Below are 26,650 nucleotides of genomic sequence, written 5' to 3' on the forward strand. Positions count from 1 at the left end.
TTTTTTTGAAACTTTTCAGAAAAAGAAAAGTTTTTTTTTACATCCAAAAATGAATTCAAAATTGATGACATAGAACTGAATTTTTTTGAACTCTCTCCGTGCTATTTGGGTTAAATATGTGGAGTCATAAAAAAATTTGTTAAGAACAGATTTTCAACTTGAATCTCTAAATAATCTTCGCGAAAGATCTCTCTAGTCCGTTACGTTGAAACAGAATTGAGCACCACGTCGCCGATCGTATTATAAATTATTCGCGGCGTAAGTCAGGGATTAGATTGAGTCGCAAATCTAAACTGGATCTTGATTCGCAGAGTGCTGACCTAAGCGAGCGATTTTTTGAGAATGATCTTTGATCGCGGCTCTCGGCTTCTTCACGCGTGATCGCGCGCGTCGTTGGAGATCACGTCACGTCGAACACAGTCAATCGCGATATGCGCGATCGTCGACTAACCCACGCGTGTCGCAGATCTATTAGTGCGAATATTTGCGAGCGACTCGTGCTAGTTATGGAATTGTAGACTGCTGTTCGTTTAAACAGGTACGTCCGAAAGGTGACCTTTTAACTCGTCGCGAAGGAAATTTTATTTTCTAAAAAAAGAGAATCTTTCTCCTTCTTAAATATTCTTTTACCTTAAATGAGCTCTCTTGCTTTCAAGGAAAAATCTTTTCGCTGAAACGAAAAAATCCGTACCTCTTCGAGAAAAGAGCGAACGTGAGACGAAATAAATTTTGATTTAAAAAAAACTATTTTTATTCCTATTATATCGCTAAACGAATTTTTCTCAGAAATTTCCGCTTCCTCGCAAAGAGGAGCTTTCAATAGCTTCGATAACGCCGTGGTACAGACTTTATGAGCTCATTCGTTACGGTGGTGAAACGCTTCTCTCGAAGCTGGAACGCTCCAGTCGAGGTCCTATCTCAATTCATTCCGCTGGTAATAGGACGTGCAAGGCCTGTTCTTTTTTCGCGGGAGCCGCTTACGTTTATGGAACTTTAAAGATAGGCTTCAAGCGTTAGTCGCGCCTTGCCATTATGATAACGAGTAGAAACTGCACGGACGACGCGCAAATTTGCGAGACTCGTTGCTTTAATTGAAACCTCCTTTTCCTTTTGTGACTGGAAAACGTAGAAATCATTCAAAGAAAATTTTTTTAAATGAAGGACGAACAAACTTTTTAATACGAAACTGGTGATATACTTCAATCTTTATAGTTTTCAGATCTTTAATTGAAAAAATGAAAAATTTGTACGTCTCTGGATTGCTATTTGTATAAATAAATGTTAGTATTAATTCTTAAATATGTCAAGAGGACGAAGTTACCTAAAACTCTCATTGAATTTATAAATTTTCTATATTCTATGGCGTTAAAATACGTAAATGCGTTTTAGTAAACAGATAAATTGTTCGCCACGACAGTGCGAATTTAATCATGAATTCTTGCCTCTCGCTCGCCAAAACGCAATGGTGGATATTTATATCAGAAGATAGTTGCTTTTATCTCATCGTACTAATTTGGCGCTTCCGGAAAGGCATCACAGTCACGAGCGAATTATCGCATGTTATGTTTCTCGACGAGAATTCACGCGGTAAAATAGGAAAAGGAGGATGTACAAGTTTCATGAAAATTTTTTTTCTAATCGATATTTGTGTAAGGCATTAGATAATTCTCGTTCACAATTCAGAGTTAAAAAATAAAAAAGTCAAACAGGCGTTTACGGAACGAGATCCTATAAAAGAGCTGTAAATTGTTTTTATAGGCAGTGTAATGATCGCGATAACTTGGGAAAATCCTTCAAGATCAATCGAGGATCATGTGTATTAAATGCGCAAGTATCGAGGAGACCGCGAGTTAAAAGGATAATCCGGGAGAGCATCGAGGAAGGAATCGGATCAAAGATAGGAAGCTACAGGTTCCTTACGCAGAATGTTTACACTGCTGTTGCTGACGGTCTGGATCGTCCTCGCGTCTGAGTTCGTCCAGGACGGGGTAGCAACAGGGCAACGTTACACCCCAAGTCCGACCCAAGATCTGGATAACACTTTGCAATCGGTACCATCTCATCACGGGTGAGTATTCGCAATATAGTCATCGCAAAATTCCGAAATTATAGCAGACAAATTTCGGGCCATTTTTTATTCTAACCACAAGGCGATTAAAAATTGCCAGATAACACATACGTATCGATAAAAGTTTCATAATCGAGGTGTCACGAATCAGAAATATAAACTGTAAAAAATTTCATGTATAATTTCAATGATTATGATGGATGATTTTGAGATCTACTATTAAAGGTATATATTTACAAATTATAAATAGAATTATTGGTTGTAGTGATTAAATTATTTGCAAAAGATGATTGAAATTAAGTTTATATATAGAAATATTTGTATAATAATTCGTCAACGAATTATGTGCAATTTTTCTTAAGCTATGTTATATCAATATGTGCAAACATAAAAATACAAACATAATATTTGTAATATTACTATTATTTATATTATATAATATTATAAAAATTTATACATTTAAATAGAAATTATAAAGTATTACTATTGTTATTGTCATACATAAATATTTATACAAATAGAGGTAAAAGATACTAATTTTTATAGAAATATACAATTTCATATATTTTCACTATAAATTGTGTAATTTTTACGCACATTATTTATGTAAATTTACATACTTCTTTTACAGTGTATTTACAAAATGGACAATATCTATATATTTTAAGATAAAAGATTGTACGACACAACAAATTGACATAAACATTTTATATCCAACAAAAAATAAATTAAGAAGCAGTTTTATTGAAAAATAACACTTACTTTTATAACAATTTGAATCTTTTTTTAGTTCTTTGGCTTTTATTATTGCCTTGCAAGAAAATGCAATAAATCAAACTTTGAAATTGTCTACAAGAGCTGACACTGGATGGAAAATGCAATAAATTGAGGATGCTTTGTACTTATAGTCAAGGCTGTAGATAACATTAACAAAAAAGAACGTCTACAATGACGAAATATCACATACTTTGTTGTCCTTGACGAACTACGACTGATCACTTAAAAAGATTAAATCGTCTCATATGAGAGCGCGAGAGGCATCTCCTAACAAGCCGGTACTTATTTCGCTAACAGTGCGGATCTCTCGAGAATGAATGATTCCGATGATTCCCTCGCGCGACCACCGTCCTCGTGAGTTAAATGACGCGATAACACCTAATTGGGTTATCGGAGTGTTACGTTATACGCGGCGCGCTGAATTCTGCCCAAGTCGCGCCTATTTTTTTGCAACAAGAGTCAAGTTGCGCAAGATAAAGTCTTGCACTTGCGCTATTTTCGCGGCTTCTCCGGCGATGATGATTTCGCGGCCGCGCGGAAAGCAGATGGGATAATAAAAGGGATTAATCGCACGCGTACACATTCATTGCGACCAATTGACAATGGCATGCACGGAAATTATTTTTCCCCGCGTGCGTGCCAAGCGCGATTTATCCATCCGACTTTGTCCGGAAATTTCTGATAGCTTCCACGTCCGGAAGCCTCACGGAGTAATATTTAAGAAGTTTGCGAGACCATCAAAGTGCGCAAATTGAGTATATGAACGCATCCGTGCTGATATTGATGGTATTAAAAAAGGAGATTGAATGTTTGCATAATTGCGCGAAACATTACAATTCTAATCCGCGTGGGAATATCTGCAGATCTCTTTATGGAATAATCTCGTGGTTTCGACACTAATTTCCATTACTAATTTCATTGTTATAATATGCTGCAACTACATGGATACCCTCAGAAAAAATATTTGATATTAATACTGTTTGTTTTTGATGTTTGTGACTATTGCATAGTAAGATTATAGTTATGATTAGGAGCTCTATTTTTATTATTGTTATGGTTATTACTTGTAATATTATAATAATTACTAATCATAATTAATAACAAATATATAATGATAAATAATTAATAGTAACAATAATTATATTTACAGTTATATATAAAGAAAATATATATAGTTGGCATTGAAAATTATAATTTATTTACTATACAATTACAGTATAATACCAAATATTTTTTTCTCAATGTATCAATACACTGAGAAAAAAATATAGTTAATTTTAATAAATATTTAGTTCAATACTGCCAACTAAATATTTACTTACAGTAAATAAATATCTGTCCAGTAAAAAAAAGATTGTTAAATTAAATTAACATTTCTTGTATCAAATAAATATATCTTTATATTTAATAAATATTTAGTTGGCAGTATTCAACTAAATATTTATTAAAATTGACTACATTTTTTTTCAGTGTACTTGCGTACTGTCGAAAAAATCAGAACACGGATAAAAATTAATTCGCTTAAGACACACGATTGCATGTCGCTGTAGAATTATTTAATTTACTCGAGAGAATTCACATTCGTTATTCAATTACAGCTTTTCCTGTATATAAAACCGATATATTTAACTTGCACTGATCGTTTTACTGGTGTGACATAGGCCTCAGAAATTATAATCTTTCTAGCGAAGTCGAGATATGAATAAGCTCGATCGTTACATTATCTTTAGAAGAATACAAATGATAAATGACAAAGTTCAACGATTGTAGGGCATCTGTTATCTGTAGTTCGCTGATTACGCGTTTTACAATCCTTCGCGTGTTCGTTGAGGCGCGACAAGCATACATATTTGTTCCATTTTGGTTCTCGCACCTTCTCGCCGAGTATAACGAAGTTTCAAATCACATTTTCTCGCATTTTTAAGCGACGTATTTCGAACGCCGCGATCAAATTCAAGTGGACATTGACGCAGATGGGATGGCGATATGTCGGATGTAGGTCCCATCGGAATTGTGGCTAATTGACGTTATGGTTTTAATAACGCTCTTAAATGTCGCCGATTAAGTAATGCTACCTAAACAATGCTTTTAATTGCCTCTGACAGAACACCCGTTAATACGTCTACATTAGTAAGGAGCTGGTTTAACCCTTCCGGTTGCGTATGTCCCCTTTGTCGGAACGTTCAGACGCCGTTTAAATTGTTTGGAAATTAAAAAGGAATCTATTACATATCGATTTACAGCTTTTTAATTTAAATTTTTGTTATCTTTTTAACTTGTAATTTAGCTTAATTGCCTTGCAACGTGTAACTCAAATAATTTTCAATTTGCACTTTAATCTCTGAATAATTCAAGATGCTTGTAACCATAGACATAGATCACATGGAATAGAATATTATAGACGGTATTCACAGTCCATTCTTATTTTAAGACTGCCTTAAGTAATGTCTTAAGACGCTAATACAAATCTTTAATTGATTTATAACATATTAAGACTGTACTTAAATCAGTCATAAATATGTATTAGAATTGATTATAAATACCAGTCTATGTTTACATGCTTGTAAACTAATATATTGTAACTCGCATAATTTGAAATCATCAACTTAAATGATTCAAAATACACAGTAAAATCATTCTGTATCCGTGTTAAAAACTGTTCTTACTAAAAAATTTTTGTGTTAAATTTTTAACCTATCCGAGTGTTAATTTAACATTATGTGATTGAGTTAATTGAATATTTTTTTTAATTGATATTCAAATAATAAAATTTATAAATAAGTGAACAAATGACATTAAAAAATGCATTTTAATGTAAATTCCAAGATTAATAATTACAATATGTTAATTAACATTATAAATATTAAACTTACTAAAACATATTAATTATTACATACCATAAGTGCTAATTTTACTGAAGAAATATGCTTTCATAATTGGCTTACAAATTATATCAGTATTGATCATGTTTATGTTAATTTTTAAAAATAATATTTGTATTATTTCCCAATTCATTTTATATTAAATTAACACAAAAATTTAAGTGAATCAATTTAAGACATGTGAAATTTAATACAAATTTTCCAACTGTATACTTATATTATAGATTTGCATTCATCAAAGTTTTCTGAAATTAATATTGCGCTTTGTACCTTCTGAAAAAAATCTGTCTTGTGTGTAAAATGATCAACTCGATATGAGAAGCGAAATTGGATTAGAAAATCCTAATGTTACAAGTCACACTCCATAAACTGCAAAACAAGAATCCACTTTTATTGACAAGCGTTTCCTTCTCTTCCGTGCAAGTTGCAACCGCTACATAATCTGATTAATAAACACCGCCTATCCACGTTAATTAATTAAGAAGGCGGAGATGGAATGCGGATGGCGGGCGCGATAAAACGGCGAGGAGCACCCCGGAATATGAAATGCATCTATCGCGGCATATACTGGTTTTTATCGACGCGCGCGAGAGATGACCCATTCACCGTCATCCGGTGCGCGTCTATGAACGTGTTGTGCTAGCGATTCATCATTTCGCCGAATGACGAATGATGCCCTCGCGCGCGGAATCCCGTTCGCGCCGTTCGTCGTCTTTCCGATTGTCACTGATAACACCGAGGGAGCCGCGCGAATGATCGACTGCGTAATCCGCGAAAAAGATCCTCACCTGGAATGGACGCGCACTGGTGCGCATCCGACAAAGAAATATCGTTGGGCATTATAATAATAGAACGGTGCTATCGGAGGTAACTTTATCGTACAAGTGAATCTAAAGCTTCCATTCATACAGTAAAAATAATTCGTCTTTGTATTAAAACCTGTTATTGTTAAAATTTTGATGTTAAACTTTTAATATCCGTTAATTTAACATAATATGATTGCGTTATTTGAATATTTCTGTTAAATTAATATTCAACATTTTTCAGTGTTAAAATAGCAAAAAATTGTGAACAAATTGTAAAAATTAATGTAACGTTTTAAAACGTTAATTCTAACATGAATAAATGTGCTGAATAAATAAAATAAATATCTCTTTGTAGTGCTTATAATTACATTATACAATCATGATTGCTCCTTAAGAGCACAAGCACAATCTTTAAATAATCAACGTGTTCTGTTTAGAATCATAAACATTATCGCAAGAAATGGGCGAAAAAGCCCCGAAAAGAATAAATATGATTTCATCGATTTTTTAACTAATATTGCTAAACTGAATAACTATGGATATTATATTAATTAAAATATATATTTTAAAATTAATTAAGCGTGTATGTTTACTAAATTTTATTTTTTAATTGTGACATATATACAATATATATACGTATATGGATTAACAATAAAACAATTCGAAACCACAATACGTAGTTATGTACTCCTTTAAATTACAAACAATAATAATAATAATAATAATGTAATATAAAAAAGGCTGTAGGAGTCAACGCTATGTCCAAGTTTATATGTGTATCAGATAATATATTTGATCATTATTTAATTTATCGCTAATTATAAGCAGTGTTGACTCCTACAGCCTTTTTTATATTACACTATTATTATTATTGTTGTTAGTACACACATGGAGTATGTTCTTAACCACGGACGTTCAAGATCGAAATATAAATAAGGAGATTTCGGCACATTGTACGTCATTTACACGTTCTGCTGGCGGAAGACGGATTGGACTCTAACGTTACTCTCGTTAACAACGTGGAAAATAGAGTCGATTTTAAGTATAACGGGATCGCCACTTAAAATTATCCATGGTTAGTTCAAACTACTTAGACTGATTTAAGCCGCGTATTACGCGACGCCCGGCGGCAGGAAGTGAAGAAGCAACTCGTAGGGATGTAAAGGCGGTCAGCATTAGAGCCGCTATCGCAACCTTTAATGCAACTCCGTGACAAGGCGTCATTCGTATTTTATCAGTGTCTATTAAGGTTCGTTTCAAAACAGAGAAAAGAAGAGATCGACATTAAATAAATAAAAGACTACAGTCCAATAGATGATCGGCATATTCGCTTAAGTTTTTATAGCTGTGACAGTATTTTTACATTTATCATTTTTTGCTCCGCTTGCACCGTCTTCGTTACATTGTGAGCCTTATTTGAAATAAAATATTCGTATCGAACACCTGAAAGCACTAGTCCTCGGGAAAATTTTGTTACGAGTGTACAGGAAGCCACGTCGAAGTAATGAAGCTGTCAGCAACCGAAGGTTGTTAAACCTAAACGACATACGCTGTGTAATGATAAGAAGCACGTCACGCATCAAGTTGTTTTTCTGTCGCTCATCGCGCCGACTAATTTTGATTTGAGCATAATTTAAAATCGTTAACTGTCCGCGCGATCGCAGAACAATAATTTCCGACAAGAAGAGACAAATGATTACGCAAAGCCGGTATTGCCAGGATTGCGATACCGCAGGCAAAGTTTTACATCACGACCCGGAAGTATTCCGGGGTACCAAAGTTCCGCGGTTTTTTTTTTAAATTAAAGATATACTGGCTATTCTCGTATAAGTGACCACCTTTTATCTCGTACTATCAGAGATGGACCTAATAAATATAATATTAAATTCAATAGTTCTAACTAAACTCTATTCTAAGCACAGTGATCACTTAGAAAAATTATCCATGTTAGAGAACGAAGAGATATGTCTAATTTTTGCACGTGAAATAAATATTACGATATAATAAAAGTTGTAGCGTTTGTTATTTGTTCAGAATGACCAGAACTCTACAACATATTAAAAATACACTAATTCGACCTTTCAATGTTCTAAGATTTTAGAAAAGCGTTATTTGATGGGTCGAATTTCTAAGGATCGAGAGATGTCGATGCTTGATGTCTTTTCGCGCACAACATAATTGTATGTCGCAATACCTCGTGTCGTGACCGATTGCATTTGTGACACGACGCTCGTTTAAGGAGACCGCAAATAATTGCTCCGGCCATGTTTTTTGCAATCCTTCACGCTATTGTTTGTTTGCCCCTAATCGCAATGGAAAAGCGGACTGCTTTTGATCGCCTTAATTTTAATGGCCCGCAATTCGCGCCGTTCGTTCTGAAGCTATTGTAGTTTCCAATTGGACACTGTCGTAAGCAGTTAATCACCCACACTAATTAGGTCTGTTATCTAGATGCTAGTCATTTATACAGTTCTATTAAGACACTATTAATTTATTGGAAATGATAATAACAGTGCAATAAATCAGCTTTTTCTTCTTCAACAAGTAATGAGTTTTTGTAGGGCTTATTGCACTGAAGAAAAGTACATATATGCTTTTAAAACAAATGTCTTCAATTATTATCCTTCGATCCCAGGAAACAAATTGTTATTTGTTATCATCAAATGTCTTTGACGACATTTGGACGTAAAAATGACGAGAAATTACGTCATTTTGTTTCTTCGAATTTTTAGAAGCTTCGTTTAAATTCTTTATGCGATAACGCAAATTTGCAATATATGTGATATATAACTATAAAAAATTCAAATATTTTTTTACAATAAATGAAAATGAATGATCGTGTAAAATCGCTTTTATTGTTTATATGCGATTTTAAGTGATGTATTGAAGTAATAAAATTTATTAGTAGATATTATTTCATGTCATAAAATTAAACTAATTTACAAGGTTTCCATTTTAAACACCTGAATGATGATTCTTACATATTTTGCTCCGTAAAAATCTATGTATAATGAAATCTTTTAATCTTTATTTATTCTTTTATTTACAATAATTAAATATTAAAATCACAATTCGAGTGTTGTAAAACAGAAATCTTGTAACACAATGTATAAATTAATATAGTAATTATTCATTTTATGATACCAAAAACACTATTACATCTGAAAAAATATATTAATATATATTAAATCAAGGATGACATTTACGGTACATTTAGAAACAGTTTTTAAAGGAAATAGTAATATTATGAAAGTATCAGTATGTGTTAAATTAATTATCAATGTAACAAATGGAATATTAATATTCCAAAAAGAAAAAAATATTATTAGATATGAGATTCGCTCTGCCGTTACTTATATCTTTGTGTAATAATATGAAACATCGGTTCGAAAAAAAATTAAAATAAATAAATTCGAGCCAAAATTATGATAAATAAAAATTGAGAAGTTGAAAATTGTTTAAAATTACAAAAAATGTGGAAAGCGTAAAGAAAGTGAGGTTTGTATTTCCGTCAAAGAGATGAGCGTGAGTGATCTCCGCGAGAAGATCTTCAAATAAAGATATCGGCCGATGAACACATTGCGCATTGATTTCAGTGCTTGTTAGGACACGCTATCATTACGGGCGGGTGTTAAAATTACACCCTGTCGACACGGTTATAACGGCACGCCACGTGTTGATCGGCGCGATCGGACACCGCGATACAAGTTCGACAGTGGACCAATCTCCCAAGGAGCATTCGTTTGCATACAGATTGGATTAAAGCTTATTTCGGCTACGAGGCGATGATCGACCACGCTCCTCGTAATTTTGCCGTCAATTATCGTTATTATTATTATTACCACTCGAACGCAAGCTTCGCTACAATTTTCCAATTAACGACGCGTATCAAAGTTAGTCATCTCGCCGATTTCCAATTTTTGCCGTAATGACAATCGGTGTTTTAACGGGATCTGATTATCGTCGATAATAAGAATAAAATATAAAGGAAGATAACGCAGGATGAGAGAGATTTTAAAGATTTTTCACCAAAGTCAAATAAGTCCATTTTTTAAATCTGGATTATGGCGTCAAATTATACTCTACCAGTAGCGTCACATCAGGAATAATTTTATTCCGACAAGAATCAAAACAGAAAAAGTTTTTGCTAAGAACAAAACATAACATTTTGTAAAAACTGAAAAAATTATTACTTTATACTTTAAATAACATATTTTCTTCATCTTTGTCATTATTAATATTTAAAAAAGGTAAATATGAAATATGGGATAATTAGATAGTAAATATAAAATTTTCACACAAACACCGAACAATTTTAGTTTTTCTTTCTAAATGGAATAAATGCCTTAAAATATTTATTAAATAATATTTCTAAAACTTTACACATATATATCTACTAGATATATGTCGGAGAAAGACAATCATGTTTATATAATAAACGATTCTGTTAGTTTCTTGAAAATTTAACTTTTCCCGCTCGTGTACTCTTCATTTACTCTCAAACGAGTTTGGGAAGAGTTGAGTTCTTTATAACACTAAATTACCCAAAACAGCTCTCACTTCCTTTTTTTTTAAGTCGGGAGTGCGCGAGATCGTTCACCGACGTAATCGCGTGTAAACATCCGTCAGGTATACACCCCGAGCAGTTAGTGGGCCACTGTTTGAGCAAGATTGCTTCATCACGCGCTGTGCACACGCATTAATATCGCTTTACAAGCGCCCGCCGGCAAAGGTGATACGCGCCAGGCGTGTAACGCGTATGTCAGAAGTCACGGGAGGAGATGTACGAAAAGGAAAAGCGTGAGAGATGCTGGACACGCGAGTGCATTAATCTCCCTCGCGCCAGCGAAACGAGAAACGCGCGGGACGAGTTGCCGCAGATCCGCTTGAAAGGCACGCGAGGGAATGCAAAGGCTGCATTGCAGCGAGAGAGCCTCAGCGCGATCTCGTTTGAGGGATCTTAAAATCGCAAAATCTTGGATTTCATCTCTGGTACGAACATCTACTGATTCAGTACGCCGGAACTCGGATGTTTCGGAAGATTATCCAAGCGTCGTGAAATTCTGAAGGAAATATTCTCTCTACGGTTAAAGAATCGTTGGATTGACAAACCCTTACAGAAATTTAATATTGGAAAGTAGCAATTACCGAGAGAATATTGTTGGGAGGAAGAATTCTTTAAGATGACTTTTCAAAGATTTACACAAAAATATTATTATGAGCACCAAAAATATTATTAGACCTGTCTTGGCTGAATATGGCATTCTTTACTCATATATATTGAACTTCACTAAAATCTCTTTAAAAAATGATATCGAAAAGTTATCGTTCTGTAAGATGTCTTCTGAAAGAACTTTTTATAGTATCTACTTATAAATGTTATTAGTAAGCAATTACGCGGCACCGCCATCAGACGCAGCGGAGTTCTCTGTTTCTCGTAAAAATCATGAACAACAGAAAAAGAGGCACACCGTTATAGGTAAATATATGTAAGACATTGTAAGATCTTTCATTTGTGTTTTAAGAAAATGATTTTTTGAAGTAAGTCCTTAAAAATAAGGTCCCATGAATGGATAAAAGTAAATTAGATGTATTTTGACACTACGATTTCGTTCAGTTTGTATCAAAATTAATTAAATAATTAAGTTAGTTGATTAAAATTAATTAAGAAATCTGATATTTATAAGAAATTAGATTTAGGAATTCTCTTAGATGTTATTTAAATGACATATCCCTTTTTTATTTAAAATTGATATTAGACAACTTCTTGATATCATTATGTTATCTTCAAGATTGTATTGCCGAACATCCTACTCTCAAATATGAGCTCTTGAAGAGTTCTGATAACATAATACTTACCGAATAATTATTAATTAATACTGGAAGGACCGAGGCAGCCTCGCGAAATTCAAACTGCTATAATTTTTTTCAACTTTGCTTCCACGTAATATTCTCTTGTAACTTTTATCATTTTTCATGTTTTTAATTTTAGTAAAAAATGTTTCATGTATATACAAAATGGTTGAATTTTTATTTAATTGTCTATATCTAAACGAACCATTGAAATCAATTAACTAACCTTTTTTATATTTGATTTTGCTTTCGTATACATTTTGCAATATTATTTACAAATTTATGACTTTAAATGTTCAATAAATTATAGTTACATTATTGTTAAAGTAATTAATGTTAAATATGATTATCTATACATTTCGTTTCTTTCTATTTATTGTTTATAAAATAAAATGTGGAACCAAATTGACTCCTACGGTCTTTCCTTTTAGGAATCATCAAATCCAGTCTTTTAGTGTTAAGCGCTATACAATAGTACTTTTAATATTGAAAATAAGTAATTAATTACTATCTTTCAGTATTAAATTAGCCAGTATTAAATTAGATTTCTGTAAGGGAAGTTCAATGTCCTATGAACCACAGCCCTATAAACCTTGTGTTAGATAATGATCGCGTTATCGCCCATGCGATAAAAAATGGCGTGACGTGAGAAAGCCAGCGTACTCCAGCGTTTGCGATTGCGGCGCCAAGGAGCCTAAGTGGCGGCGTTTAAAGCCGGTCGCGGTTCATAGCAGCTGACGTTAATTACGAGGCGCCAGATGTGAATGGCCGCCTTGTTCCGAGGTGGCACTCCACTCTCTTCCTATTCTACCTTTTCTTTTTCTCTATCCCTCTTTCTTTTTCTCTCCTCTCTTCTTGCGCGTGCCACGATGCCGCGGAAACGCCGCGTTTCCGCTTGCGGCATCTTCAAGCTGGCGCCATAAAGAGCAACCTATGACTCGTGATTAATTCTTGCTTCTATAATTTCGGAAATTAATAAGGAAACTGCTCGCGGTCCCAAAAAATTCGTATATTCAAGAATGTAAACACATTAATACGTTTCTGTTAATAATCGATTGAATCTCATATTTGTATATAGAATTCTTTTACAAAATTGTATGCATATATATGTATATATCTCAGAAATCGAAAAATATGTTAAAAATGCTTCTAGGCCGAACATATGCAGATCGAGATACAAAAATTATTGCTGTCCAGGATGGTCAAAAAAAGTGGAAACAGGCTTGTGCATCATTCGTAAGTAAAAACACTGATCCAATTTTACTAAAACATTATTTTGCTAAAATTCATAATAATAATTGATTAATTTATATATAATTATAAGTATATATTAAATTAATGCATATAATTATAATTATATATACATATATAATTAATTATATAACTACAGTGTAATAAAGACGGTGACACAGCAAAAAAGTATGAAAAAATAGCAAACTATGAGATTCAACGGAAAATTAAAATTTTTGTTTATGAGCTAAGTTTAAAATCAAAAATATGATCGTTTCATTCTTCCTCAAATTTTATGATAATTAATTAATCATGTTAAATTGTAATTAATGATTTTTTAAATTAAAACAAGCAGAGTTGAAATACATAATAACACGAAATAATGATAAAACCATGTTACTGGCAATAATAAAGTAAGCGACGATCCAGGATGTAATAATTCGTATCCTTTCGATTTTATCGCAATCGGACCTCCCACGAGATATTCGCGGAATAGAAAGCGGTTATAAATATCGGGCAAGAGGAACCACCTATCATTACCGATACTGCTCGGGAATGATAACGATCGATGCAATTACGTAACGGACAAATGGACATTTATGCGACACGAACGGCCGCCTCGAATAAAACTGGTTTAATGACCTGTTATGTGCTTCCTGTTGATCACATTGTCTGATGGTAATGTGGCCGCACTTCGTTCGAGATCTGCATTCCGTCACAATTTCCGGGTGTCTGACAATATAATTATTAACAATAATTAGTTCGTAATGTCTTAAAGATGTTGAACCATTAATATAGCACCTTTTAATTATAATTATAATTATTATAAATTTGCATTGATAAAATTTAATTTAGCGTAGCAATAAAGTAAAAACAGTCTAGGCTCTCTCTTCTGTTTATATAAAAAATTGTAAACATCAAATCATCTAAATTCCCTGCCTTTAAAAATTTTTGCTGCAGTTAAGTGAACTATTTCTAATCGCAAAAAAAAGAAAGTAACGTAAATTGAAGACTCGAGATAGGTCACAAGTTCATACAAACGTCATTCTATTCTTCTTGGCGTTCCAAAAGTCAGAACTTGTATTATCAAATGGAAAGCACCCTTCACTTCTTTATATGTATATGTGATTGTTTTGGATGACATTTATTGATTTCTTGTTAAATCTTGAGATTAGATTTTAAACAATATTGAGTGAAAATCGACCGATAAAATTAAATAAACATGAAGGAAAAAAATATATCATATTCGGTCATCAAAGCGGTTCATTTTAAATTTTAAATATCTATTGTTTTAGCGATTTGCGCAAAACGCTGCGGTCCTCTTGGGAGATGCATAAAACCGAATGTCTGTATGTGTGAGGGCGGTGTTGTCGCTTCCGCCTGTGGCAATGGTAAAAGCAAAGGTGAGACATATACCAGATGTTCTCCAGAGTTTTCAAACCAATCCTTTTGTAAAGTTGTTAGTCATTTTTGAACGGTTTTGAAGACAATAACGGATTTATTAAAAATAAAATTTGTTGATGATCTGATCAACAAATATGTCATCAACAGTCATCACCGCCGAGACCGGAAATGGCGGTGATCGCGGCGAGGCAGGCAGATGTAAGGTTCATTGCATAAACGGAAACTGTGTCGACGGCCGATGTCAGTGTCGCAGCGGGTACCAGGGAGAATTCTGCAATGAACGTAAGTGCAATTAATCGCGCAAATTGAAATAAAATCATAGATTCTTAAGAGTTTTCTACGAAAACAAATTACAATTCTATCTTGAATTGGAGCACATCTTAGAAGTCGAAAAAGAGAAGAGAAATAAAAAATTATTTAAAAAAATAACTAATAATAATTAATAGAAGATCACTTCTTAACTAGCGATTTGTCGCGAGCCCTGCTTAAACCAGGGAAGATGCATTGGTCCAGATCGTTGCGCTTGCATCTACGGTTACACCGGAAGACGTTGTGAAACCGATTACAGGTAAGATAACGAATACATCGATGTATCGCCTAGTTATACTTTCATGTATTTTCGTTTCTAGGACCGGACCCTGTTTCACCAAAGTAAAAAATGGTCAATGCTTGGCAAGCCTTGAAGGAGTGGTTTGCACACGACAGTTGTGCTGCGCCACGGTGGGCAAGGGTTGGGGTCACCCCTGTGAGAGATGTCCAGCCAGACTGGATTGTGAATTGGGTTACTTGAAAACCAATCAGGGTCAATGCGTCGGTACGTTAACGTCTCATTAACTTTTGATATACAGATTATCCTGATTATCATCAAATGTCATTAAAACGTATATAACTTAAAAGTTTTATAGTTATTGGAATAAATCATAATTATAATATATATTTAATTATTAAATCATTTTTATAATTATAATTATATGTTGTATTAAATCATAAATTATAATTATTAACATAAATAAATATAACAAATAGTATAAGAAAACTTCTTACGATATCTTCAGATATCAACGAGTGCGAAGCAATTCCCGGACTTTGCGAAGGTGGAAAGTGCTTGAACACTCCTGGCTCGTTTACCTGCGAGTGCCCTACGGGACAAGCGAGAGATCCCGAGACCAATGAGTGCAAGGACAGGGATGAATGCCAAGAGGAAGGCATCTGTGCGGATGGCCGATGCATAAATACGAACGGCGGTTATTACTGCCACTGCAATCCGGGATTTATACAGAGCCAAGATCGCAAATTCTGCATTGGTAACTAATCATGAGAACAAATATCGCAATTAATTTTTAAATGACTATATGAGGTAGCTAGAACATCAGATGTAGTTTTCTTTAGAACCTTGTTCTAGAAAAAAATATTGCCCATTTTTTAAATATCTATTTAAAAAGTTAAATATTACAATAAAAATCAACCAAAATGTCAAACACTATCATTAATATTTTCTTCTTAAATAACTTAATTTTTTTACGGAATTTATTTTGAGTTCTTCTACGCCTTTTTATTAATTTCTTAATTAGTTTCTAATTTTTTAAATTAATAACTAATTATTGTTCATCAGATGGCAGACAGGGATTGTGTTACACGGCAGTAAATCGTAACGGACAATGTAGAAATCGGCTCGCTATGCGATTGAGTAAAAAGGATTGCTGCTGTGGCAAGAATATGGGTCGAGGATGGGGTGATGAGTGCTTTATCTGTCCTAATCCTGGCAGTGGTACGTATACACTTTTAAAAAGGAGATTTCACAAAGCAGTGCATCTTGATACTACATGCATTTTTCATAATTTTTAACGGTATTTGCATAATTATTATTTGATTAATTTAAATTTGCATAATTTAATTGGTTTAAACTAAAATCGATTTTATCAATTCGCGGAATTTTGAAGACAGTCTGTTTTGTCCAACCATAAATAACTCTAAGGCTCGATTTCACGATATACGGTTACCTAAAGATTGAAGGTAACCAAGAAATTCATGAATGAATTTCATTGATGAATCTGTTGGTAACCTTCAATCTTTAGGTAACCATATATTGTGAAAATGGGGCTAAGCGAGTACGCTGAAAAATTTCTTCTTTGAAGCGACACGCAAAGCAAATCCAAAACTAGACCCGCGTGACACATGAAAAATTGACTATATGAAAGCGAACGACTACGGCGACTGGCAATTCTACAGGATCCACGTTATTACTCAATTGTAGACGATTACAACAGGCTTTGCTCGCAACTGCAGTCAATCACCGAGGTGAATGAGTGCGTGTTGCGACCGGACATTTGCGGCGACGGAAAATGCATCGATACCAAGGAAGGCTACGAATGCGAATGCTATCCGGGTTTCACAAGGAAGCCTGGCGGTAGATGCGAGGATGTGGATGAGTGTCAGTTGGATTACTGTCAGGGCGGAATCTGTCGTAACTACCCCGGCAGCTTCGCCTGCGATTGTCCACCCGGCTTTGTCGTTTCTGGCGAGGGCAGATACTGCACCGGTAAAATCATTACTCGAATCCCTTTTCAACTTTTTGACGCAGTACAACGGTATTATCGATAAAAGCAACAATATAATAACAATAATAATAATAATTGCAATAACAGTTGTGTTGGTAAGAAAATTGCAAAAATATTTGATGGTAGCGTAAGATAATTAATAATAATGCATTGAAAAAATAGTTGCAATTATTATAATTTAACTACAATTTATAGTCATTTTCAGTTTCAACTATGTATTTTTTAATAGAACTATATTAACGTTATTATTATTACTAACATTATAGCTATAATAACTGTATGGAGCTTATAATCATAATTTATCTTGTTATTATAGTCACAAATACTTTTCTCTCAATGTGTGACGAATAAATACCTTTCTAGATCATGACGAATGCCAAGATACAGGCATGTGTACCAACGGACATTGCATCAACATGAACGGATCCTTTAAATGTAAATGCAACGATGGTTACGCGCTATCACCGACAAAAAATACCTGCATAGGTGAGGGACCTAAGGAATAATAAATATTACATTATACATGCATGAATAAAGTGCTTCGCAAGAATCGGATATTTTTAGAAGCGAAGTATTTTGTATGATTTCTAAAACAATGGGGGGGGGGGGATGAAGAAAAAGAAGATATTTCTGAAATAGAAATAGTTGCGTAACAGTTTGTCTAAACTTTCTTTTTTCAGATATCAACGAATGTGTTGAGAATCCAAGAATTTGTCTGAACGGCCATTGCGAAAATACGCCAGGGTCCTATCATTGCATCTGTCAGTCAGGCTTTACTCCTTCAAGAGACAATACGTTTTGCGTGGACATGGATGAATGTTCCACCAGTGGGATGTGTGAGAACGGCAAGTGCGTCAACATGGAGGGCTCCTTCAAGTGCGTGTGCGACTCCGGCTTCAGGATCGGTCCTGATTTAAGTCACTGCATTGGTATTGACCTCATTGAACAACTAACAATTAAGACATTCGTGGAAATAAAATACTAGGTTTTTATAATTCTGCATAATCTAGATTTTCGATGATCTAACATTCGAAAAATTTAATTTCGAGCATTTAAATTCTGCGAGATTATTTGACTTTCTCCAAACATTTAAAGATAAAATTAAATACGGAAGAAAGAAATAATTAATTTGTAATTTATTGTTATTTATCTTACAAGATATCGACGAATGCGTGAATTTACCGTGTCAAAATGGACGTTGCATCAACACGCCTGGTAGTTTCCGATGTGAGTGTCATCCGGGATTTAATCTGGGCCCTGACGGAAGGTCCTGTTTAGGTTTGTATGAGTTACATTCTGCTCTTAAAATGTTACACAAAATAAAAAAGTAAATTATTAAAATGAATTATTACATACTTTTTAATTCAAATTTTTTAAAATAATTAAACGTTCATTAAATAAAAACTATTATTTCTCCAAAAATTTTGTGATTTGATTGCTGTTTAGATAACTTTACAATTAAATCTTGCGTTAAATGTTCTCTAAGACAAGATTCATATTAATTTTATTAGAAAGTAATAAATTGACTTCTCGTATAGAGTTTTCTCTCTTATACAACTAATTCAATGTTTGATTAATGATTAACAAAACATTACATTTCTATTGGATGACTCTGCGCTGTTCAGATACGAGAAGAGATCTGTGCTATTCGCAGTACAGAGACGGCCAATGCTCCAATCCTACGTCCACTGCCGTAACAAAGTCCAGTTGTTGCTGCTGCACAGTGATCCTGGGCCAGCCATTGGGCTGGGGTAGTACCTGCCAACCTTGTCCGCTTCCAGACACCACAGAGTTCGAAGCCTTATGTCCGCACGGCGCTGGAATGACTTATAATGGCGACGGTAAAACACTAACAATCGTTTCACTTGTCAGAAATTCAATATTCTTAAACCTGCCAAGACATCAGCCTTTACATTTATAAAACGCCAACATTAAGTAGCAACTTTTACAATTCTAAAATCTATATAGATATTCGTAAATCTTTTACATATTAATATTATAAAATTTACAAAATTTGCCAAGTTTTCAATTTAACGAATAATTTTAATTATGATTACCATTGTAGACATTAACGAATGCGCTCAGAACCCAAACATTTGCGTCAATGGCGGATGTGAGAATCTTATGGGAACGTATCGGTGTATCTGCGACAATGGATACGAAGTTGATGCAACAGGCAAGATATGCAGCGATATCAATGAGTGTGAACTGGAGGATTCCTTATGCAGCGGCGGACAGTGTCGAAACACACCCGGTAGTTTCCAAGTAAGCAAATTATTCATTTTTTATTAAATGAAAGAGAGAGAAGAATTAAGAAGAAACTTGCCATTTAAACCTTTTTAAAAGAATTAAGTAAATCAACTTCATGAAATAAAAAGTACAGGAAATTAAAATTATAAACTAATTATTTTGATAGATACTAAAATCAAATGAAGTTGATCTAATGAAGTTTAGTTTCTCTGTACGTGAGAAATTTACTCATTAATTGCTTAAGTTACACTTTATTGCATATCAATTTTTTGTAATATATTATATATTTCTAACTAACTCAATTTGGAATATAAATATCGTGAACTATCGACAGCATCATTTTACTCACAGTGCATCTGTCCGACGGGTATGAGATACAACACGCAGAATCAAATGTGCGAAGACGTGGACGAATGCGAGGAGTTAGGACCAGACGTATGTTTCAATGGTGTTTGCATCAATACTCCGGGAGCCTACGAATGCGAGTGTTCTCCAGGGTACATTCTCGATAACACCGGTCACATTTGCATGGGTACGGAAAATTCCAAATAACAATGGAACGATTCCTATTGTAAGTATAAATAAAATAAATATAAATAGAGACAGGATTTTGAATTCCAGACAATCGAAAGGGCTCTTGCTGGACCAAAATGATAGATGGTCGCTGTGAGAATAACTTACCAAAGGTAACTCTGCGATCGGAGTGCTGCTGCTCAGTCGGGGTGGCCTGGGGCAGCCCCTGCGAGATTTGTGATCATTCATTTTGCGAGTGCTCAAAGGGCTATGCGAAAGTCGACGGCAAGGGCTGTGCGGACATTAACGAATGCGAGCTCAACAGCGGGATTTGCAAAGGGGGTGGTACCTGCGTCAACACAGACGGCTCGTATCGTTGCGAGTGTCCTCCTGGCCTCACTTTAGACACGACGCGTAAGCCAATAGTGTCAAATTGTCACAGATACATATACCGCTTTTTATTAAAAAAAAATTGTTAAATATTATTATATTTTACTAAGTTGAATATTTTTGTCTCAAACGTTCAATTATTTGTGAACCATGTATATACATACTTTGAAATATCTTCCATATTTTTTCTCAATATCTCAAATACAGACACCACTTGCATCGACACCAGGCAAGAAATATGTTTCTTGGATCATCGTCATGGTCAATGCACCAGTCCCATAGAGGGTCATTTCTCCAAGAGCCTCTGCTGCTGTTCCGTAGGCCGCGCCTGGGGTAGCGACAAATGCGAGCTGTGCCCTAAAATAGGCACACAAGCTCACACAGAATTGTGCCCACGTGGAGACGGCTTCACTGAGCGACAGGATATCAATGAATGCGTCGAGTTCCCGGGCATGTGTTTGAACGGTAGATGCAAGAACACGATCGGCAGCTATAGTTGCAAGTGCAATCAGGGCTTCGCACTTGACGAGCATGGTATCAAGTGCAACGGTAGGTAATTTCTTCAGGGAATCTTGAAGTTCAGGATTTGGAAAGATTTAATCCTAGACGATAGTCTTTTTTGGGTTCTTGAACTCTAGAAGTATAAAAAAGTCAATTTCTTACTGATAGGTTTGTACTGAATCTGCGCTCTTAGCTTAAACTATTCTTTAAAAAACATTAACATTTAGATAATACAAAGTAATAATAGTTTTTAAAAATATTTTAAAGCACACATGCATCTTTTTAAAATAACAAATTTTTTAACCAATTTGGAATTAACTTTTGCTGTCATCGAAATTCGGCAAAACATTCTGTATAGACAGATAAATTAGGTAATATCTCTCTCTCTCAACTTAAAATTTTCAGATATTGATGAGTGCGAGATCATGCGCGGGGTGTGCGGTAATGGCACCTGTAGGAACACTCCTGGTAATTTTCAATGTGACTGCAATCCTGGCTACCGCAGCAATGATATCATGAAGATTTGCATGGGTATGGTATAAAAAATTTGATTTAAGTTAAATTAATTTAACTTAAAAAACTTAACACGGAATCTTTGAATTTGAAGATAATTTTGTGATGTATTGCCAAACATTCCAGACATAGACGAGTGCGAAGAGACGCCAGGATTATGTCGCGGTGGAATCTGCATCAATACCGAAGGAAGTTTCAATTGTCAGTGTCCTCCAGGACACGAGTTGGGGCCTGACAAGCAGTCCTGCAAGGATATTGACGAGTGCTCGAGAACTAGCGGTATATGCTCGAACGGCGTTTGCGAGAACATGATGGGCACCTACCAGTGCATATGCGACGATGGTTATCAACAGACGGGCCTTAGATCTCATTGCGAAGACATCAACGAATGCGCGATTGGTAACGGCGGCTGTGAAGACATTTGCCTGAATACGCCGGGCAGCTTTTCCTGTTCCTGCCGGTGAAAGATTGTTATTTTTTCAATGCACAAATATTTTAAAGTCCCTTAAAATTATCATTTATAAATACGAGAGAGATTCAAACATGAATGAGACATTTTTTGTTTAAATATAAATCAATGTTGGTATAGAACTATTTGTTTAGAATATGGTATGAGAATCCCGCAACTATAGGAACAATTGTAAAGCTACAATTGTGTAGAGCATGAACAAACACTCCCACTTGCCACCCACAATCAGTATAAACATATCTATCAACCATCATTTGTAGTTACACAAAAAAGTTTAATTGATATTTAAACTACTTTCGTATTTAAACATCGATTATGAAGTACCTACTTACCAGTCTATACATTCCACAGTAAATTTAACTTCTCTAATATATGTGTATCTATAATTCAGCTAATTAAAATTCTAAAGATATTATAATAATAGTTTATTATTCGCGAGACAGTACCGGCTACGCTTTGAACCTGGACGGCCGAACCTGTGTGGACGTAGACGAGTGCAAGGAGAATCCTCGCATCTGCAACGGAGGTAAATGCCAGAATATACCTGGCGGCTACATATGCAACTGCACGAACGGCTTGCTGCCCGGAAGAGACGGTATATCCTGTATAGGTAAACCTTTCATTACATTATTCTATACTCTAAATTTTTTTAAATGTAATCTCTAGAGTGAGAATTGAATTAATTTTGAAAAAGAGTGACGAAGTTTTTAATCTTCAAGAATGAGATTTCACTCTTCAGAGTGAGATTCACTTTAAATGTTTTAGATAGATATAATTGACATTATCCATCTTGTTATTTACGCGTCATTTTTATCAGACGTCGACGAGTGCGCGGCACAACCACGGATATGCGGATACGGCGAATGCTACAACACAATCGGCTCCTTCAATTGTCGCTGCGAAGAAGGATACTCGGTGAAGCCGGCGGAGGGACCAGCGTGCACCGACGACGATGAGTGTCGGTTGAATGCTTATTCCTGCAGCGAGTTTGCCGAATGTCAGAACACCCAGGGTTCATATGTGTGTACCTGTCATGAGGGCTTCACCGGGAATGGAATTGAGTGTTGGGACATCAACGAATGCTCCACTAATAATGGCGGCTGCGATTCTAATGCACATTGTATCAATACCGAAGGTTCCTTTAAGGTATCTGTCGAATGATGCATCAAATAATTCTTGATTGCTCAATGCAGTCATAATTATTACTAAAATGTATCAGTATGTATATGTTTGCATCTCAGAGTTTTCTTGGTCTATGAAAAGATTATTTTTCAGTATTAAAAAAATAATAAAAAAGAAATTTCGATGAAATTTCTTATGATTTTATCGGTTGATCTGTTAACATCAATTATTAGTATTAACTCATTTCGCTAAAACTATTTCGCAGTGCGTGTGTGATGCTGGCTTTCGAGGCGACGGCTACAACTGCAAGGACATCGATGAGTGCACAGAGGACAGCACGCTCTGTGAAAATGGTCACTGCTTGAATTACCCTGGTGCTTATCGCTGCGAGTGCGAGATGGGCTTCATGCACCCGGACGAGCGTAACGAGCAGGCTTGCGTGGACATCAACGAGTGCGAGATGTTCAGCAATCTCTGCGTCTTTGGTCGCTGCGAGAACATCTTTGGCATGTTCCGCTGTGAATGCAACGAGGGCTACAAGCTCGATGGTTCCGGTGGCAACTGCACCGATGTAGACGAATGTGAGAGCCCGCAATCCTGCCAGTACGGCACCTGCATCAACACGCAGGGCAAATACATCTGCAGATGTCCACCGCATCACGAGTTGGTGGAAGCCGGGAATGCCTGCGTTGGTAGGTTTTCTGTTCATTCAAACATTAGACTCTTCAAATATAATTCATTACCTCATTATCTTGATTTTGTGTTTGTCACGCAGATAGACGTGAATCGTTTTGTTTCACCGGTTACGAGCATGGTACTGGACGGCCTCAATGCATCTTCGATGTGTCATCATCAGTGACGAAGGCAACGTGTTGCTGCAGCATCGGCACCGCCTGGGGCAATAATTGCGAAGAATGTCCGCAGATCGGTACGAAAGAGTATGACCAATTATGCCCCAGTGGACCAGGGTACAGACCGAATCGTGTAACCGTTATTCTGGAAGACATTAATGAATGTGAGGAACATGAGAATATTTGCCAGAACGGGCACTGCACCAACACATTCGGTAGTTTCATGTGCTCCTGCAATGAAGGCTTTATCCTGGATGATTCGAAGACTAGTTGCATTGGTAATGGAAACACATAGTATTCGAAAAATCCTATACTTCAATTTATATAAACAATAGTCCTGTTTTTAAAAAAGTTTAATTATAACTTTGGATTCTCTTAAATCTTAATATCCTTTATACGTACTTAAATCGTACGTTAAATTGTCAAGTTTTCAGAGTTTTGCAAATGTTTTTACGTCATAAAATAGCAGGATGTTTAAATGACTTTCCAAAATTATTGTAGACATAAACGAGTGCGCATTGCATCCACGAATATGCGGTGTAGGATATTGCATCAACGATCAAGGGAAGTACCATTGCGAGTGTCCTGAAGGATATATGGCAATGCCCGGAGGGAGTGAGTATACTTAAATAAACTACTTAATTATATTTACTTTATCAAACTTTATTGTCATCATTAGATTTAATTAATTGGATAATACATGGTATTACCAGAAATAAAAATTTAAATTTTAACATGATTTACGTCGAGTTTGTACATAAAATGAAAAGAATCGTAAAATGTAACTCTTGTGTATTCCTTTAGAGGAGTGCGTCGACATGAGAAAGGAGGCTTGCTACCTTACTTACGATTCTGGACAGTGCCTTAATCCTATGGTACAGCCACAAACAAAGATGTTGTGTTGCTGTTCCATGGGAGCTGCATGGGGCAGCCTCTGTGAGAAGTGTCCTGGTGAAAGAACCCGTAAGTTTTTGAGTTATAAATTTGTATAACTATTTGTGTATACTATAATAAATGAGTTTAATAATAATCATTCGCTGACTACAGGCGAACACGAGATTCTGTGCGGACTGGTGCCAGGTCAGATAATGAACCCAATTACAAATCATTCCGAGGAAATCGACGAGTGCGCTCTGATGCCAACAATGTGTACTCATGGCAATTGCATGAATACACCTGGTAGTTTTGAATGTCAATGTAATCGTGGCTACATTTATGACCAGGACTCACACCAGTGTATTGACGAAAACGAGTGTCAACAGGTAGTACTTTTAATGTTTTGACTGAAAGATCCTTACTCGTTCTTTTAACGAAATACTAATAAACTCCATGAAATAAGATGTAAAGAGAAGCGACACAATTAGTAATTATATCCATATATTTTAAGACTGAAATTTATCAAAGGTAGAGGTATTACAGGTTGATCACTTCAGTTCATGAAAAGCTCATAAAATAGCTACCATTTATAATGAACTCAGAAAAAAGTTGCTGCTATTATGTTTTTTTTTTTTCAAATATGGATTCGCCAATATTGTTTTCAGATACCAAATCCCTGCAGCGGGAACGCACAGTGTATTAACCAGCAGGGTTATTTCGAATGCGTGTGTCCAGCTGGTTACAAACTTGGACCTAGCCAACACGATTGCGTCGACATCGATGAATGTTACGAGCGATCGGGCATCTGCAGCAACGGCGCGTGCAGCAATCTGCAAGGCGGCTTTCAGTGCATCTGTCATTCCGGATTCTCGTTGACTCGTGACAGAGACAATTGTGTCGATATCGACGAATGTCAACGCAATCCAAACATATGCAACAACGGCACTTGCATCAACACCTTGGGTTCCTACAAGTGTCAGTGCTATCAAGGATTTAAACTCAGTCCGAACAACGACTGTGCGGGTTAGTAGCTGCACACTTTCTAATTCTACAATTAACAAAACATTTTTTTATATATTTTAATCTTTTAACAAATTGGTTTTAGACATTAACGAATGTCGAATCATGCCGTTTTTATGCCGCAATGGCCGATGCCGGAACACTATTGGTGGCTTTGTTTGCGAGTGTGCAGATGGTTACGTATTAGCGCAAGATGGCCAGCACTGTCGCGATATCGACGAATGTCATGAAGTATGTCGCGTAGATCCTGATGGAAAATTTTCAAAGAAAATAACCAATAGATTTAATACTTATATGTATTAACAATTTTAATTCACACAAATAGGCTATTGACTTAAATAATCGATATGTACGTTAATACCAAAAGTTAATTTCTTGTAGATACCGGGACTATGTCCATCTCCAGGGAAATGTCAGAATTTAATGGGATCTTATATATGTACTTGTCCGTTAGGATACGAACTAGATCATTCTAGAAGAAAATGCGTTGGTATGTACAAATTTACGTTAAATAAATCATATTGATCATTGTTGTATTTTTATGTTTTTTAAACGCGATTTATATTT

General features: G+C 35.3%; 1 protein-coding gene across 2 annotated transcripts in view; it reads left to right on the top strand.

Moving 5' to 3' along the window:
• The window catches only part of LOC108764647 (fibrillin-2), a 35,463-nt gene that overhangs the window by 496 nt on the left and 8,317 nt on the right, over window positions 1–26,650 (top strand). For both annotated transcript variants that reach the window (XM_018512980.1, XM_018512981.1), the window contains exons 2-31: window positions 312–538; window positions 1,759–2,068; window positions 13,540–13,622; window positions 14,912–15,019; window positions 15,168–15,302; window positions 15,486–15,588; window positions 15,650–15,834; window positions 16,076–16,324; window positions 16,633–16,788; window positions 17,275–17,559; window positions 17,942–18,064; window positions 18,259–18,507; window positions 18,737–18,856; window positions 19,204–19,419; window positions 19,644–19,843; window positions 20,180–20,360; window positions 20,450–20,755; window positions 20,939–21,280; window positions 21,638–21,763; window positions 21,872–22,205; window positions 22,658–22,824; window positions 23,032–23,360; window positions 23,602–24,028; window positions 24,112–24,465; window positions 24,689–24,802; window positions 24,992–25,150; window positions 25,235–25,449; window positions 25,729–26,086; window positions 26,169–26,314; window positions 26,465–26,573. In XM_018512980.1, coding sequence (XP_018368482.1) covers window positions 1,926–2,068; window positions 13,540–13,622; window positions 14,912–15,019; window positions 15,168–15,302; window positions 15,486–15,588; window positions 15,650–15,834; window positions 16,076–16,324; window positions 16,633–16,788; window positions 17,275–17,559; window positions 17,942–18,064; window positions 18,259–18,507; window positions 18,737–18,856; window positions 19,204–19,419; window positions 19,644–19,843; window positions 20,180–20,360; window positions 20,450–20,755; window positions 20,939–21,280; window positions 21,638–21,763; window positions 21,872–22,205; window positions 22,658–22,824; window positions 23,032–23,360; window positions 23,602–24,028; window positions 24,112–24,465; window positions 24,689–24,802; window positions 24,992–25,150; window positions 25,235–25,449; window positions 25,729–26,086; window positions 26,169–26,314; window positions 26,465–26,573 — 6,022 coding nt within the window. In that variant the 5' untranslated portion in view covers window positions 312–538; window positions 1,759–1,925. The remainder of the gene's footprint in view (window positions 1–311; window positions 539–1,758; window positions 2,069–13,539; window positions 13,623–14,911; window positions 15,020–15,167; window positions 15,303–15,485; window positions 15,589–15,649; window positions 15,835–16,075; window positions 16,325–16,632; window positions 16,789–17,274; window positions 17,560–17,941; window positions 18,065–18,258; window positions 18,508–18,736; window positions 18,857–19,203; window positions 19,420–19,643; window positions 19,844–20,179; window positions 20,361–20,449; window positions 20,756–20,938; window positions 21,281–21,637; window positions 21,764–21,871; window positions 22,206–22,657; window positions 22,825–23,031; window positions 23,361–23,601; window positions 24,029–24,111; window positions 24,466–24,688; window positions 24,803–24,991; window positions 25,151–25,234; window positions 25,450–25,728; window positions 26,087–26,168; window positions 26,315–26,464; window positions 26,574–26,650) is intronic.

The sequence above is a fragment of the Trachymyrmex cornetzi genome, unplaced genomic scaffold (genome assembly GCF_001594075.2).
Source record: "Trachymyrmex cornetzi isolate Tcor2-1 unplaced genomic scaffold, Tcor1.1 scaffold441, whole genome shotgun sequence".
In the NCBI taxonomy this organism is placed as follows: domain Eukaryota; kingdom Metazoa; phylum Arthropoda; class Insecta; order Hymenoptera; family Formicidae; genus Trachymyrmex; species Trachymyrmex cornetzi.